Raw genomic sequence first — 17325 nt, forward strand, 5'->3', positions numbered from 1 at the left:
GCGTGTAAGATTTTTGTTTGGAGAAATGCCTTCACCATCCAAGACATGAAATAACTAATTTAATTTTTAATTATTTTTTCTATTTTGCATTTTACCCAATTTTTCTCCTAATTTAGCTTTGCCAATCTGCTGCTGTGGACCCCTAGTGGTGCCAAGGAGGGGGTAACTTGACAGACACATAGTCCCTCCGATGTGTGCACAGCCTACTGATCCCTTCTTATTCACCCACACATTGGTGGATTTGCTCGTGAGGCCGGCTTCATGCGCAGAGAGCCACGCCCCGACCCCAGGTCCCTGACCCAGGTGCCCTGGACAACCATTTCCCACTCTTACCAGTCTGGAGGCCAATTTGTCTGCTGAAGGCATTAGTCAATTATGCCTGCTAGAGGGTGCCCAGCCGACCGGTAGCAGAGCCGAGACTCGAACCTGGGAGTTAAGAATCTCTGCGCTGGTGTGCTAGTGACTCATCACTCTGCGCCACCTGAGCGCCCCCCACACATTTACTTTTTTATAATTTTTACATGAGCTTAACAAAAAATAGAAAGGAACATTAGTTTGACTTACGTGTTTTTTAAATTACAGTATGTATGTATTTTATACGCAGCTTTAAACTGCAAGAAATCTGGGTGTCTTGGTGGTGCAGCCGGTAGTGTGGGTGTCAAGCTTTATGCTCAAGGGGCAGTAGATTCAAATCCCATCTGCAGTCACAGTCAGGAGTGTGACGTTTCCTCTGGGTTTCCTCCTGATATTCTTGTTAGTTTAATTTAAATTGCTCCTAGATGTAAGTGAATGGTTAAATGTGTAATGTTATGTGATAATTTAGACTTCATTCCGAGTGTTTCTTCCTTGCTACTAGTGGTTCAGTGTAGGCACCAGATCCACCTGGTTAGGATAAAGCCGATACTAAAGCAAGTACGAATTCTTGTAAATTACATTTTGAATCTAAAGTGTTTTTTTTAGTCAATAAAATACTCATTTAGTCATAATCATACTTTTGCGTTTAAGAGAGACGTGCCAAAAACGGTTCCAATAGAAAGTGAATGATTTTTAGTTAGAAAAGTAAAGCAGTTCTCTTATTTTAGCAATTGATGATACATGTTGAGAAAAAGAACAGCAGGAAAACAGCTGACTGGAAAACACTGACCATTCAGTCATGTTTAAATGTGTGTGTTTCTAGTGTATGTCTCTAAAGAAACATAAAAGGTAGAGCTAAAGTTGGCTGGTTTTTAATATTCAAATGGGTTTATGCAAACGTTTTAGTAAAAAGTGGGATGTTAATGGGAAGAAGTCTGTGACAAATGCAAGGTAATGTAGTATATTAACAGTTGAGCCAGTGTGGATGAGTATGGGTGGGTGGTATAACTCGTATCCAATCTTTGTTTGGAATTGACTGCAATGTAATCTAAAAATGAATACCACACATGAACTAAAATTGCATGTTTAGGGGTTTGTTGTATACAAACAATAAAAAAAATAAAAAAAATGCAAAGTTAAACTGCAAAGGAACAAAACATTGTCTTTCTCTCTAAATAAAATTAATTGGTTAATCAGTGTTAATAGCATGAATAAAATATTTATATATAAATGCTGAAACATTGCTAAAGGTAGGCCTAAATTTAAACTTCAGGTATATGCAACAATCTGGCTGCTTAGCACTGACCGCTTGTGTGCTTCTACAAATAATAAAACATTATGTATAATGTAGCTGTCAGCTTTCTTGTGAACATCTAATGAAGCCATTAAAATTCTGTACCAACAGCACATTCACAAGATGCCGACTGTTACCTTTCCACATGGATCTGAAAACCTAGAGCAGCTGCTGCTATTCATTAGCGAAAACTAGTATAATAGACGTCATTAAATATGCATGTGGAGCCACTCGGGCTGTACAATACGACCAGCAAATTTGGTGTGGGGAATTATCAAAACTCAAGCCGTCCCACTGAAGGCCTGATGCTTCCTGTGGTATTGGGTTAACAGAGCAGTTAATGAAAGCTGAGCAAAATGAAGATACTTTGTTTTGGAATTACTTAAGGTGCATTAATTCTACTCAGTGTACATGAGTCTGCAGAGAAGGTAAGCATGTTTGTTGCTGTTGTAAGAGTGTATTACAGGCTGGGATATTTGATGCACCATTTGTTGATGTGTATGGTTGACTAGCTACATGTTTTGCCAAATTCTGCTATTGTTTACAGCACATTCTGGCATGAGATCATGTGCGTGTAAGGCAGGTTTGAAAAAATATACTGATCTATAGCATTTGTCTTATCCTTGGGTACACTAATTTTGTCTACCCATCCCAACAAAGAAAATATTTATTAAATAGATTAACTGATTGGAATTTTTATAATCCATATTGTTATAAATATCTGAGCTTTAATATTTTTGGTATACCTGCTTTGCACCTGTTTGTTGGTCATTTTATCAGATAAAACCCTGGTACACTATGATACTAAAGCCCATCTGTTGCTTTACGACATTCTAAGCCTCCCTTAACCGGCCGTCTATGCAAGAGCCCACCACTGAATTAAAGCTAGTCTGATATTTGAGTGGTGGTCTGTACACAGCACAGCATATACAGTGACTTGTGTTGTGTTTATCAGGCACAAAATAATCACCACAACACTGATATGTAGGAAACATGAGTTTCTTATTAGCAATTAGAATTAACATAATATGTCACATGTGTAACTTAAAGTGCTAATTTTGTTACCATGTGTCACATGATGTCTGTCCTTTAATCACGTCTTTAATGGGTGTAAAAGAAAACACTGGCAATGCACCAACATTTAGTGAACATACTGTACATTGTAATCATGTTTTACCCCTGCTTAATCCTGGTCTGGGCTGCAGTGAGTGGCTTCCCCCAAAATCACTGGCTGCAATGCAGTAACACGCCCCACACAAGATGCAAATCCATCAAGGGGCCTCTGCCATCCAGCCCTTTCCAGAAATAGCCAATCATGTCTGTATGTAGATGCCTGACAGGCCGATAGCACCGCTGGGAATTCAAAGTCTGGATACCAGTGGTAGTGGGCTAGTGTTATTTATCTGTGGCCCATCCGAGTGCCCATGTAATATACAGTTAAAGTCAAAAGTTTACATACACTTGTAAGAGAACAGAGTCCTTTGTTAAGGTTTCTTGAGGGTTTTTATGAACAATTAAAAGAAAAATAAATTGATCAAACATAAACATAGAAAATCTTTCAGTGTCACACATTCTAATTCATAGCTTTTAATTTACTTGAATTACGTTCAATAATCTAGACCAATGTCCTTCTAGTACAGGGTGCACATGTACATACTGTACTTGTAAACATGCATTTAAACATAAATCTTTAATAATCTCTCTCCTTATTGAGTGTGCATTGGGTCCCAAGTCTATGTGGAAACACTGTATGAAAGGCAAAAAAAACCATTCTGGACAAGCACCGATCCATTCTGGGCATCTATTACTTAACCACTCACACATTCACACAATTTAGCAGCCATTTGGAACAATAGTACTGGGAACATGGGTTTAAAACTCACCAGTTTCTAAAGAGCAGTTCCTGAGGGGACGCCAAAGATGCTATTCCGATGTTTTATTCGTCTTTAACTGGCTACAAGTAAGAATGTTTAACCAGTGATACCTAGATCAGGCCTGTAGATGGCACAAAATAGCGGGCTTTAAAAATAATAGTTATTGTTACGAAGATATGGGGTGGGAGGCTGGTTAAATATTTCCGCAATTGGATGCTGGGTTAAACAGAATGTTCTTGTTCATCAGCAGAGCTACCCAATGTCATATTACACCTGCCTCAATGTTAGTGGGCAGAAAGGCACTCCAAAACACACATATGTTTTAGATAGTTGCCAGTCATCTTGGGTTCATGCGACTATAGTCCCGAAAGATCTGGGACATTACTACACTGTTATTGCTTTTTTCCCTGTCTGCTTGTTTTAACATTTTGATTCAGTATTTTAACCTTTATGTATCATGCTGAAATGGAAATAAATACATTTCGAAAATCAAATACTAATAATCAATATTGCTAAAATGTAAACTAAAACATATGGTTGACCCACAAGTTTTACCACTGAAACAATGGGTAATTGTTTACTCTCTTAAGTTAACTCCAAGGTCCTACATTAGGTCCCCTACTGCAATATGAAGAACTTTTGCTGCCATCTGCTGCACACTGTGGCTTCAGCACGTTTCTGTTTTTACTCAAAGACGAGTGTAATTGCTACTAAAACATGTTCTGGATACAGTGCAATAATTATTTGTCTGATAGATTCAACCTACCTGGATTTAGACTCAAACCAAGTAAAATGGTATGATAGTTATACTATGTATGTATGTATGTATAAGCACACACACTGGAACAGGACAGGGCCTTGCCTAAACTGTTGCTGCAAAGTTTGAAGCAAATAATATACTTGTTTAATACACCTGTTAGCAATTGTTGTGGCTTAAACACCTGAATCAGTGCTGTGTTTTTGTCAAAAATGGATTCATGGATTCAAACCTTTCAAACTTTGACATAAAGGCAATTTTTAAAAACCTGGTTTAAAATGATTACACTTGATTGGGTCAAGGCCAAATTTAAAATAATTAGGAACACATCCTGAATTTAGGGGTACATTTACTGTGATGGGGGTCTATAGATTGGGGAACACATTTTCTTGAGAAACGTTACACATTATAAGGTTTAGAAAAAGTACTGGGTAATCTTTTTAACTACAATGCAGAAATGGGATTTAACTGGCTAAAGCTAACAGAGTTAGACCTAGGTGGTGATATCAGCTAAGTATTGCAGTAACAAGTATTATATTTAAATACCTCTTAGTAAAAAAATACCTTTTATGGTAAACTAGGGTTAAATGAGTGTGCATTTACCATAAAATTATTTGTGAAATTTGAGCATCTTCAAAGTAAGTAGCACTTGTATATGCTAATAATAAACCTAAAACCTGAAGAAAACATAAGTTGGGAATTCCTACAAGCAAAAATGTTTTTCACCTTTTAGATTGACTTTATACTTACTCTAAGTCTGTATAACAGCTGTATTATTCTGCTCTTTAAAATAGTTTTTAAAACAGTTTAGTGACAGCTCACCGATCTGCATAATTTATACAGGAATGAAACAAAGAGATAATGTTACTAAGTGAGTGTAGCAGATACATTTAAGGTCCCCAAATATAGCAGGGAGTCCTCAACAGCATTCAGACAAAAGCTTTCAGACTTCTGAAGGGACATGGATATATGCCAAGGACACATGAAATTGGAATACAATGACCAGCAAAAAAGACAAAGATCTTCAGCACGACAAATGGATGCTGATATTCATGATTACCTGATATAGAATACAGCGAGACTATTGTCTGGGAAATCTGTTGCCAAAATCAGCACAGTTACTAATGGAAATAATCTGCTGGACTGAACATTTTAAGATAAGATTAAGATTTAAGATAGATAATGTATGGTAGATATGAGTCATTAGGACAAGTAATCTTTTTGGCATTTTAAAGAGTATATGCTTCTAATTGTGAAAAAGACAATTATTTTAAACAAGAGAAGATTTAAGATGATGATTTAGATGATTGTCCTGATGATGTTGCATCCAGATGTAGTATTTTTGTAAATTGATGCCTTTTCTGACATTGATGAATACTTTAAAACACAAAAACTAGAGTAACTTTAATGACAAAATAAAATGCCACCAAAAAAAGGTGAAAAGCCAGCAGCTAAGACAGTAGACAAAGGAAAAGCAAAAGAGCAGACTACCAAAGGAGCAAAAGAGCAAACTACCAAAGGAGGAAAAAATGAGGATAAAGGAGGAAAAGGTGGCAAACAACCGCCTGCAAAAGGAAAAGGAAAGGAGGACCCTAAAAAAGGAAAAGGCAAACAAGCTGTGACCAGTGAATCTGAAGGCTCAGATGCAGACCTTTTAAAGAGTGATGACAGTGGGACAACTGGTAAGAATACTACCCAAACACCAGCCACAAAACAACCTAAAAGGGGGCTTAAAAGTACATCCAGACTTTTTATGCGACTATCTAAAAAGAAAAAAGATGCACCGAAGGCTTTGCAAGGCTCAGCAAAGCTGTTTGCTGGACTTAGTAAACCCAAAGCGGAAGATCTAAGAAATACATCAAAATTCATGACAAGTTTCCTAGCTAGTGGAAAACCTAAAACAGAGAAAAAAGAAGAAAGTAAAAAATCTCTTTCACTGCTCAATATTGGTGGAAAAACAAGAAACACTGCAGCCGCAACCTCTGGACTGGGAGGTAAATTAAAAGGATTTCTTGGTAAAAAGAACACTGGAGTTTCCAAGTTCAAGAACAAAGGATGGCTTATGGGGAAGATTACAGGAGCGACTAACTGGCTGATTAGTAAATTTATATCATCTAAAACATCTAAGGGAAGACAAGGTCGTTCTGTTCGTAGTTGCAGGTCGAACATGGAGAGCTATGGTTATCAGAATAGAGGATATGAGTATGATGAGGCTGAGCATAACTATGAGGAAACTGACTGTGATGAAAGAAGCTATGGAAGAAACAACCCAAGAGGACGATATTTTGTAAGGGATCAGGAACAATATGGCCATAGGCACTTCAAAAGACCACACCAGTATGACTACTATGAGGAAGAGGATTATTATTACCCTGAAGATGAATATGCTGAATATGCTTTCTCTGGTGAGGAATATGATTACTACGATTCTCCTTATGAACATGAATTTAACTGTTATGATGAGGACTATTTAGACCAGTATGATGAAAGACAACCATATGACTATTATAATAACGGGATAGATGAGTATGGTTACTTTGATAGCGGTATAGAATATTATGATGACACTGGATTTCCAATAGAGGATGAATATGAATACTATGGACATGATGTGGACTACTATAATTATCATTTTTACCCAGAGCAGTATGACTATTATAATGGTCATCAAAGTTTGTACGATTATCAGGATGGGCTTCCAGATGCCTACATGATTTACCCAGGTTACTCAAATCAATATGATCCAAATACATACGGCTATGGTGGGGAAACTACATCACTTTATTTAGAACCTGTTTTGGCTGGGAATCAGCCATACACATACATCATGGGGGACATAATGGAACAAACAGAGCAATCCGATCCTTATGTAAATGAAAATGCACATTTAGTAACAGAAAACACAGTGATTGAAGACCAGTTCCGACTTCCAAGACCGCAAGTCAAATTATTTGGGAAAGAGAAACTTGAAATAGTGAATCCACCATCTCCTCAAATTGCCTATAATGATTTAGAATTAATGCCAAACATGCAACAGGAAAACCCCTCAACATTTTCACAACATGTAGGGCTTGGTCAGATGATAGAGATTTCACAACAATCTCCCACAGCAATTCCTGTGTTAATCCAGCAAAGACCAACACCATTTTCTGCTGTATCAGGTGGTAGTCCTGTTTTGGTCCAGCAAAGACCACCACAATTTTCTGCAGTACCAGCTGTTAGTCCTGTTTTGGTCCAGCAAAGACCACCACAATTTTCTGCAGTACCAGGTGTTAGTCCTGTTTTGGTCCAGCAAACACCACCACAATTTCCTGCAGTACCAGGTGGTAGTCCTGTTTTGGTCCAGCAAAGACCAACACCATTTTCTGCAGTACCAGGTGGTAGTCCTGTTTTGGTCCAGCAAAGACCAACACCATTTTATGCAGTACCAGGTGGTAGTCCTGTTTTGGTCCAGCAAACACAACCACCGTTTTCTGCAGTACCAGTTGTTGGTCCTGGTTTAGTTCAATCTAATCAATTACCACCATCCCCAATACTTCAAGCAAGGCCCCTCTTCCCCCCTGCTATGTCAGCATCACCCACTCCGAGCAGGCGCTCTTTTGGACCTGTGGGACACATGCCACTCTCAACACCAGCATCTCCTGTTCTGGCAAGAAGATTTGATTCAAACTTTAGCAATCAAGTAAACCCACATTTTGTCTATCCAGATCCCATGTTTCAGAGGCTTGATTTAAGCCTTCCAGCTGAGCCAGTACAACCAATTCCACTGAGACAAAGAAGTCCTCATCCCTCCCCAAACCTCTCTGTTAGACAGGGCCAAGGTAGTCCTCTGCCCCATCAAAGGTTTAATGTCCAACCGGAAGTAATAGGGCCTCAATTCTCACCAAGACAACAAAAAAGAGTGTTTGGTCAACCATCATGGAATAACAATGCACAAAGACCACTATCACCACTCCAAAAGGGAATATTTAGTCCACCATCTTCTCCACAACCTTTAAGACGAGGATCTTCTCCTTCAGCTACTATGAGGAGAAAGTCTCCCATACCCCAAAGAAAACCTTTTTATTCTCAAGGACAGTCACCTCATGGTGATGAAAGAAAAAGTCCACAGACTTCACTAAGAGACTCAATAAGAAGAATGAGTTCATCAACATCTCCAAGACCAAACCTGAGACAAAGTATTCATTCAGGTCCTTCTCAAAGTCCTTTTCGACCAATTGGTGCAAACACCAGAAAGGAGTCATTTATATCATCAAGATCAATGGCTTCTTCACCACAACCATCATTAAAAATGAAGAGTCCTTCACTGTCCTCAAGAATGGATACCCAAAGACAACAAAATGCTTCTCACTATCCACTACACAGGGACTCATCTCTCAACCATAGAACAAGATCACCAGGACCAATATCTCTTTCCTCTACTCAGCGCCCGCTCTCTCCTACACCATCAAGATTCTCTGGCAGACTCCAGAATGACACACCAAATCTAGCTGCCCGGTCATCCACACGCAGATTCAGAGGATTTGGTCGAAACAAAGTGCCAATGGGTACCGTTAAACCATCACCTGTCAATCCAATGTTACAAAGGAAAAGCCATCAAGGTGGTCCTCTGATGCACAGTGTTGCTCCATTCAGATCTTCCATTCATAATGGAACAGTAGGTTCAGGGCATATGAATCAAAGCACAACCACCTCTCCTATTATGTTGGCAAGACAAGGTTCTAGACCTATAGCATTCCAAGAATCTAAAATGTTTTTTCCACAAGGAAGTTCAAATCCCCACAGAATCTTCCACAGACCTGTTGGGAGAGGTCGTCCTGTTGTAAGAAGACCAATAAACCCTATTCAGTTTAGAGGTGCAAGTCAACCTACTGTAATGAATGGTGAAGTTTCTTTTCCTCAGCAGGTTTTAACCAGTCATCCAGGATCACCCATGCTGCAACCCACCCTGAGACATATGCCAAACCAGCTATCAATGAGACCAAGTTCACCTCTTTTAACAAGACAAGGATCCCCTCCGCTTCCAGTAAGTCCTGGTTCACCTCTCCTCTCAATGAGACCAGGTTCCCCTCATGGCCCCATGAATCCTGGCTTACCTCACTTGCCCGTTAGACCAGCCTCACCTTACATCCCTGAGACACCTGGCGCACCTCCTGTAATAACAAATTCTGTGTACAATCAAGCCAATAATCACGATTTAGTTACAGCTCAATATTCACCAGGTGGTCAGCCTCAAGAGATAATCACATTTGGCCAAACAGTCGTGACCCCACCAGATGTTCATTCCAGTTATCCAAGTTCTCAAGTGCTAAGTAATGCACTACGAAATCCTTATCTTTCCACTGCTTCACTTACCTCCTCTGCACAAAGAGCTGCATCTTTACACCATGTGCTCAGACATCAAGTCAACCAGAACTCTTCTCCAGTTTTGGCAAGTTCATTGCAAAATCCTCAAATAAACGTTTCACCATCTTTGCTGTCTAACGCGCTACAGAACCCTAGCTTACGCAATGCATCATACACTTCTCCACTACAGAGAAGTTCTACACCTAATCATCAGTCACAAGGACATTCTTTACTTTTATCAAATGCTTTACAGAATCCAAATCTTCAGGGTGCTTCTTTCCGATTACCTGACGGATCAATAATAGCCAGAAACACACGAGGGCAAAAACAGGAGACTTCCACTTCATTACTGTCAAATGCTTTACAAAACCAAAATCTTCGTAAAGCAGCTTACAGGTTGCCTGATGGAACAATCAAATCACAAAATGTTGTGGAACAACCAGCATCATCTCCCAATCTATTATCCAATGCTCTTCAGAATGCAAATGTTAGAAAAGCGTCTTACAGACTTCCTGATGGATCAGTTTTCACTTCTCAGAGCCCCAATCAAGAAACTAAAACAAAACAATTTGCACCATATTTGGGAAATGCTTTACAGAATGCTAACTTGCGCAAAGCACCGTTCAAACTACCAGATGGAACTCTTTTTTCTCATGATCAAAAAACACAGCAGTCTTCCTCTACTCTTCTTTCCAGTGCACTTCAGAATTCAAACCTTCGTAAGGCTTCCTACAGGCTTCCTGATGGAACACTGTTAACCAAGAGCTCAGAGAAGGAATCAGAACAAAATGTTTCCTCTCTGTCAAATGCTTTGCTAAACACTAATCTACGTAATGCCTCTTATCAACTACACAATTCCTCAAACTTATTCAAAAAGCCTAACAAAAAAGAGCAGCCATCAGTTCTGTCCAGTGCACTCCAGAATCAAAATCTTCGTAAAGCTACTTACAGGCTTCCTGATGGATCAATTATAACCACAAGCAAAACAGCTAAAAGTGCTCAACCCTTATCACCCTATCTGGGAAATGCCCTGAAGAATGCACATTTACAAAAAGCATCCTATAAGCTGCCCACAACTTTGGGAAGATCTCCGGAAGATTCAAGGTATGCAGTGGTGTCACCTCAGGTTCAGGGTCAGCCTGATAAACACTGGGCTCAAGCCCACACAATAGATGCTAATGAAACAGATGATGTCTGGTCCTCAGAAAGAGTCCTTCCACACCATACTGTGCAGAACCTCACAAAATGGTCCATGTACAGGGATGAAGAACTGGTGGATTTTGTTATTCCAGTCTATCCTGGTCAAAAGGAGGATGTTTCTGAGCCTGAGTGGTCCCCAGACAGGGAAGGTGAACCTCAAGGACACTGGTATGATAAGGTACACAGCTAAAATCTTGGATATATCATATTATATATATTTATATTTGGCATCAGAAAGATGTCTATAAAATACCTAAAGCATAATTACAGATACTGTTAGGTAATAAAGTCATTGTTCTTTATAACTCCTGATGAAACACATAAATACATTTACATTTACAGCTTTTAGCAGGTGCTTTATCCAAATTAACTTGTTTGGTCTTGTGACCATGTATAATCCAAGCAACTGAGGAATAAGGGCCTTACACAAAAGCCCAACTTTGGCAACCTGCCAGATGTGGGGCTTAAATCAGTGACTTCCTGATTACTAGCCCAGTATCTAAACAGCTGAGCTACCACTGCTCTACCACAGCCTTAGACATATTGGTGTTTTTTTTTACTCTAACATTTAAAGTTTAATGTTTCTAAGGCCTCAGCTTATGAGGCTTTTGATTGATTTATTGATATGTCAGTGATACAGTGGCACATCAGACATTGTGAGTGCTGCACACAGGGCCGGCGCTAGGTGGGGGCTGAGGGGGGCATTGCCCCCCCAAATTGTGTCTTTGCCCCCCCAAGCACAATGCAAGCAACGGCTATTTTTAAAATTATCTCTGAACCAATCACAAAAATGCATTTTGTTTTACAAAACAAAAAAGTTTCCTTGCTTATTCCTGATTGGCTCTTTGAGTCATATAAAAATCGGCAGACTGCCCCAAACAGTTCAGTTCGGCAGTATATGTTCTGTTAGTGTGAGCGAGAGGCAGGTATACTGGTAAACACTTTTTTTTTACAGAATTAGTATTCTTTTGTTTTCTTTATATTTTAATTTCCCAATAATATAAATATTCTCACTCATTCCTATTTCCACGTTTGAATATTCTCAGTCTGTGTGTAGGTACATTTGTCAGCTTTGACTTAAATTTGTATTAAAGCCTTTCAAGAAATAGAGTTGTTCTATTAGTAATGGCAATTTAATTAAGGGGGCGTATTAAAATGAAATACAATTAGATAATCTTTTTTCTCCATTTACATAATCAACATGTATTTTTTAATCATTGGGTTTTAAGTTTAAGTTCGAAAACATGCATTTTTATTTCTTTACCTCATACATCACTTTAAGCCAGTATCAATAGCTTGGCTGTCATCATTCATGCACAAATCAAGCCTTGAATATATTTCTGGCTTCAAAAACATGACTATCAACATGCCCCCTCATTAGGTTTTACTGCCCCCCCAAGCAAAGCAGTCCAGAACCGGGGCTGCCACAGCACTAAAATTCTAAGAACGTTGGTTTGAACTACACCTTTGGTTATTGTGTTTAAAGAGTATGAAATGTTCTCCCAATCTCCATGTGGGTTTCTCTAGGGTTTTCTGTAACCGACCTCCTCAAAACATTAGAGGGTAGTTTATTAGCAGGATGCTCTAAATTGTCATTTGGTTGTAACCAGCCCCGGTTCTGGACTGCTTTGCTTGGGGGGGCAGTAAAACCTAATGAGGGGGCATGTTGATAGTCATGTTTTTGAAGCCAGAAATATATTCAAGGCTTGATTTGTGCATGAATGATGACAGCCAAGCTATACTGGCTTAAAGTGATGTATGAGGTAAAGAAATAAAAATGCATGTTTTCGAACTTAAACTTAAAACCCAATGATTAAAAAATACATGTTGATTATGTAAATGGAGAAAAAAGATTATCTAATTGTATTTCATTTTAATACGCCCCCTTAATTAAATTGCCATTACTAATAGAACAACTCTATTTCTTGAAAGGCTTTAATACAAATTTAAGTCAAAGCTGACAAATGTACCTACACACAGACTGAGAATATTCAAACGTGGAAATAGGAATGAGTGAGAATATTTATATTATTGCGAAATTAAAATATAAAGAAAACAAAAGAATACAAATTCTGTAAAAAAAAAAGTGTTTACCAGTATACCTGCCTCTCGCTCACACTAACAGAACATATACTGCCGAACTGAACTGTTTGGGGCAGTCTGCCGATTTTTATATGACTCAAAGAGCCAATCAGGAATAAGCAAGGAAATATCTTCACACTGTAAAACAAAATGCATTTTTGTGATTGGTTCAGAGATAATTTTAAAAATAGCCGTTGCTTGCATTGTGCTTGGGGGGGCAAAGACACAATTTGGGGGGGCAATGCCCCCCTCAGCCCCCCCCCAGCCCCCCCCTAGCGCCGGCCCTGGTTGTAACTAAGTGAGAGGATGGGTGAATGTGTGATCCCCTGAAATGGACTGTCCCATTTAGGTTCCAGGATCCACTATAACACCACAAATTATTATTAACAATGCATTATTGAATTCATTGATCAAAGTCTGTGGGGAGCACAGTAAGCAGCAGGTAGGGTGTGCATCGCAGCACACGGGTCTTGAGAACCTGAGTTTAAAGTTTGTTACTGTAGGCTGCTCAGGTGGCGCAGCAGTAAAAACACACGCTGGAACCAGAGCTGGGATCTCGAATACATCGTATCTCGAATCTCAGCTCTGCCTGCCAGCTAGGCTGAGCAGCCACATGAACAACGATTGGCCTGTTGTTCAGATATGGGCGGGACTGATTGATGGCGCCTGCACAGAGATGAGAAAAGATTGTTCTCAGGGTGTGTCTCTCCGTAAACCACACTGAGCTGCACTGCACTTGTCAAAGTGTAGGTGATAAGATGCATATGGCATGCTGCCCACGTGTCGGAGGGGGTTAGCTTTGTTCTCCTCAATCAGAGCAGGGATCGGCATTGGTGGAGAGGAAGCATGACGCAATTGGACGCGTTAAAAAGGAAGAAAAAAGGGAGAAAATGCATGAACAAAATTGTATAAAGTTTGTTACTGTCACTGTGAAGAGTTTTGTTTGTTCTTTACAGATCATAATGGAATTGCATTTCTCCAAGAGTAGTAAGCCAGTACTACACCATGTATAGGAAATCTTTAAACATTTGTGTCATTGCTTAAGTAAGCATTTCTGATTTGCTATGTAGATGTACTCGATCCGAAGTCTTCCCACAACTTTGTACCGAGAGCGAGTGGAGGAGGATGGGATTGAGGACATGACTCAACTTGAGTATGAATATTTAATTTACAAGTCATTTAGGAATGTCATATTTTTATAATCCATCTTTATTTATTTTAAGCTTGGATTTGTTAATGAGTGGTCACTTTAAGTTGTCACTTGAACTGTATGTGTAATAACCATTAAATATGCAAAAAAATCTAGGGAACTTCATGAAGCTGCTGTTTTACTCAACCTGAGGAAAAGGTTTGAACGGGAGCTGATTTATGTAAGTACAAAATTTTCTTGCTACGCAGAGCACCTGCTTAGTATTTGTTGATTTTTATTTAGGATATTCATTTTTGTAAATTAATTAAAAGAAGCTTTGCTTGTGTATTTAATGAGTAGTATGACAGTTAAGGAAATTTTTGTTTCCTCCCAAGACGTATATTGGAAGTATTCTGGTTGCTGTGAATCCTTATAAGATGTACAATATTTATGGAACAGACATGGTGTTGCAACATAAAGGGCATGCTCTTGGTGAAAATCCTCCGTAAGCACCCAGTCTTTTTCTTTCTTGTTTTCATTTTTTTTAACCATGCAGCACTTAACCAAGACTGACAGCTTATTTTTACAGGCACTTATTTGCTATAGCAAATGCTGCTTATACAAAGATGATGGATGCCAAACAGAACCAGTGCATTATTATCAGGTAAACTGTTTTTTTTGTTTTTTTTTTACAATTTATTTAGTACTCTGTGAGACTGTTTATTAGATTCTGAACACAAAATGTCAATGTTATATAAGATTTTAGTGAGGTCATAAGACCTTGTCTGCTTGTCTGTTAAGCTATTTATGCATCAGTCAGTGTCAATTGTCTTTGACACAAGCGATCACCTGGAACACCTTAAACCACTCCCTGAAGAAGATACTTGTAAGAAAAGACTTGTGGTGTCTGGGTCAGGACTGCACCTACGGATCATGTCTCAGTGAAATGTACCCGTTGTCTCAAGATAGTTGGCAGGACACAGACATATTAGCATTTGATTCCACTTCTCTTTACCCATTTTACTTAATGGTAAAGCAAAGCAGATGTAGATTAATTATTAGGTCTGTGTACGTAACTAACTGTAGTATTAAGCTGGTAATCAAGTTGTTGGTCACCACTCCATACCCATGATCAATGTGTTTTTTTTCTTTAAGTGGGGAGAGTGGCTCTGGTAAGACAGAGGCCACAAAACTGGTCCTGCGTTTTTTAACTGCTGTACAACACAAGCGCAACATAACACAACAGGTATGATCCTACTATATTATAGCCTGAACTAGTTTGTTAAAGCTTTTACAACATTTAGATGTTTTTGTCTAACCATTTTTTGTTTGTTTCTTCTACATGCTTTGACAGATTGAGGTATTGTATTTATGTGTAATTAAATCTTGAAATGTGTTACAGTGTACTAGTAATGCAGGGGGGAAGCAAATTTTGGCCAAACAGCTGAACTATCTATGTAAAATTCATTGTAGTCACAACAGCATGTCTGAACATAGACATTTTTATTTGCATTTGGGGAGGTTTGTTATGTCAGTTATGTTTTGTCACATGATGCCATCAGCCAATCAGGTTAGGAAATGATTATTGGGTATTAACAAAAACAATGCACTCAGACACAAAACTCACATTGTTTTATTGACCTTTAAACTTGTAATAGCTGTCCTTTAAAAGCGGTCCTTACTTTTTATTATTACAGATTCTTGAAGCAGCTCCACTTCTAGAATCATTTGGAAATGCCAAAACTGTCAGGAATGATAACTCAAGTCGATTTGGGAAATACGTAGAGATATTCTTGGAGGAGTAAGTATGATTCAATCTGAGACTTTAAATGTTTGAAAGATTGGCTAAGCCATCCCAGGAAATAGTCTATTAAAATTAATTAATACTAACTGTATTACACAATCTTTCTACACATATTATATTAGTTGTATATTAACTTTAGTATATATCATATTAGTATAAGCTATAATGCATACTGTATAATACACAATAAATAAGGCTCTGCCTAATTCACGGCCGTGTAATGAGCCGTCTCCCGTGAAATGAGCAGTTTTCTGTGTAATATGCGATTTGCTGAAAGTTTGTGTTTAGCGATTTAACATTTTTTATTTACGTAGCAATATGAGGCGGTCTTAGTAATCATACAGCAATTACGTTAGTGTAACAGACTTTTCTGTGGTGTAGTGTCCTGTCTGAGGCTGCGAAATCGCACACTTCCATACTGAACAGTACGCGAAAGCGGGTAGTCCGAATACGTAGTATTTGAAAAGTACCCGGATGATCTACTGCGATAGTTTGTGTGCAGTTTATTTCTTTCTTTATAAACTCCGCAAACTTTAAAGATGCTCCGCTACACTAGAAATCAGTTAGACAAAATGTTCAAGATGCCGAAGTCTAAAGCAGCTAAAAACACCACTCCGGTACCTGTGTTTGAAAAACTCCCAACCGATTCTGTGGACGCAGAGGATGGTGTATCAAAACACAGAGAGGGCGCGATGCATTGTAGTTTTCATTGAATTTTCAATTCAATTTATGAGTGTTATTTAATGACTGCCGTGAAATGTGGCACTTTTCATTAAAATCCGTGTAATCTGTGATTTTCGAAAAACAAAGTCCGTAAAATTAAGCACATTTCTCTGTAAATTTAGTAGTTCAAAAGTTCAAGAGAGGCTTTATTGTCATATCAGCTATATACATTACATATTGAAATGAAACAACGTTCCTTCAGGACCAGGGTGCAACATAGAACAAAAGTGCAAGACAATACAATATACACAGTGCAGATAGTAGGGCCCTAATAATAAATAATACATACTATATATAAAATGCATGCAAGTTATACTGAATACTGAATTTTTAATAACTAGTAGGGTTATAAAAACAATATATTAATTAGGGAGAGTTAAACATAAAATAAATAAAAAAAATAGTAATATTATAATATTATATTTTATATATTATAAAATAAAAATATAGTAATTAATATTTATGAACCACTTTATCCTGGTCAGGGTTGAGGCAGTTCTGTTTCCAATGGACGCAAGGCAAAAATACCCTTGTACCTGTGTAGATGCCTGCCTGACTGATAGCACCGCTGAGATTAAAACCCGGATCTCGGTGATGGTGGGCTAGCATAATAGACATAAAAAAAAATAAAAAAAAATAAAAACAGTGCTTTGTAAAGGGACCAATGTATAGTAGAAAGTGTATTGGAGTTTGACAAGTCAAACTTTTAGGTTCTCTGAGCCTAGAAAAAAGGTATTGTCAAGTTCAAAATGCAGATTCTGT

The 17325-nt window shown here is 38.4% G+C and overlaps 1 protein-coding gene across 1 annotated transcript in view; it reads left to right on the forward strand.

Annotated features, from left to right (window-relative positions):
• Nucleotides 1-10967: 10967 nt before the first annotated feature.
• myo15aa (myosin XVAa) overlaps nucleotides 10968-17325 on the forward strand; it is a 36696-nt gene continuing 30338 nt past the window's right edge. The window contains exons 1-7 of the mRNA XM_062985912.1: nucleotides 10968-11003; nucleotides 13978-14060; nucleotides 14214-14277; nucleotides 14432-14541; nucleotides 14626-14700; nucleotides 15192-15282; nucleotides 15734-15837. Coding sequence (XP_062841982.1) covers nucleotides 13978-14060; nucleotides 14214-14277; nucleotides 14432-14541; nucleotides 14626-14700; nucleotides 15192-15282; nucleotides 15734-15837 — 527 coding nt within the window. The 5' untranslated portion in view covers nucleotides 10968-11003. The remainder of the gene's footprint in view (nucleotides 11004-13977; nucleotides 14061-14213; nucleotides 14278-14431; nucleotides 14542-14625; nucleotides 14701-15191; nucleotides 15283-15733; nucleotides 15838-17325) is intronic.

The sequence above is a fragment of the Trichomycterus rosablanca genome, chromosome 2 (assembly GCF_030014385.1).
Source record: "Trichomycterus rosablanca isolate fTriRos1 chromosome 2, fTriRos1.hap1, whole genome shotgun sequence".
NCBI classification, from domain to species: Eukaryota; Metazoa; Chordata; class Actinopteri; order Siluriformes; family Trichomycteridae; genus Trichomycterus; species Trichomycterus rosablanca.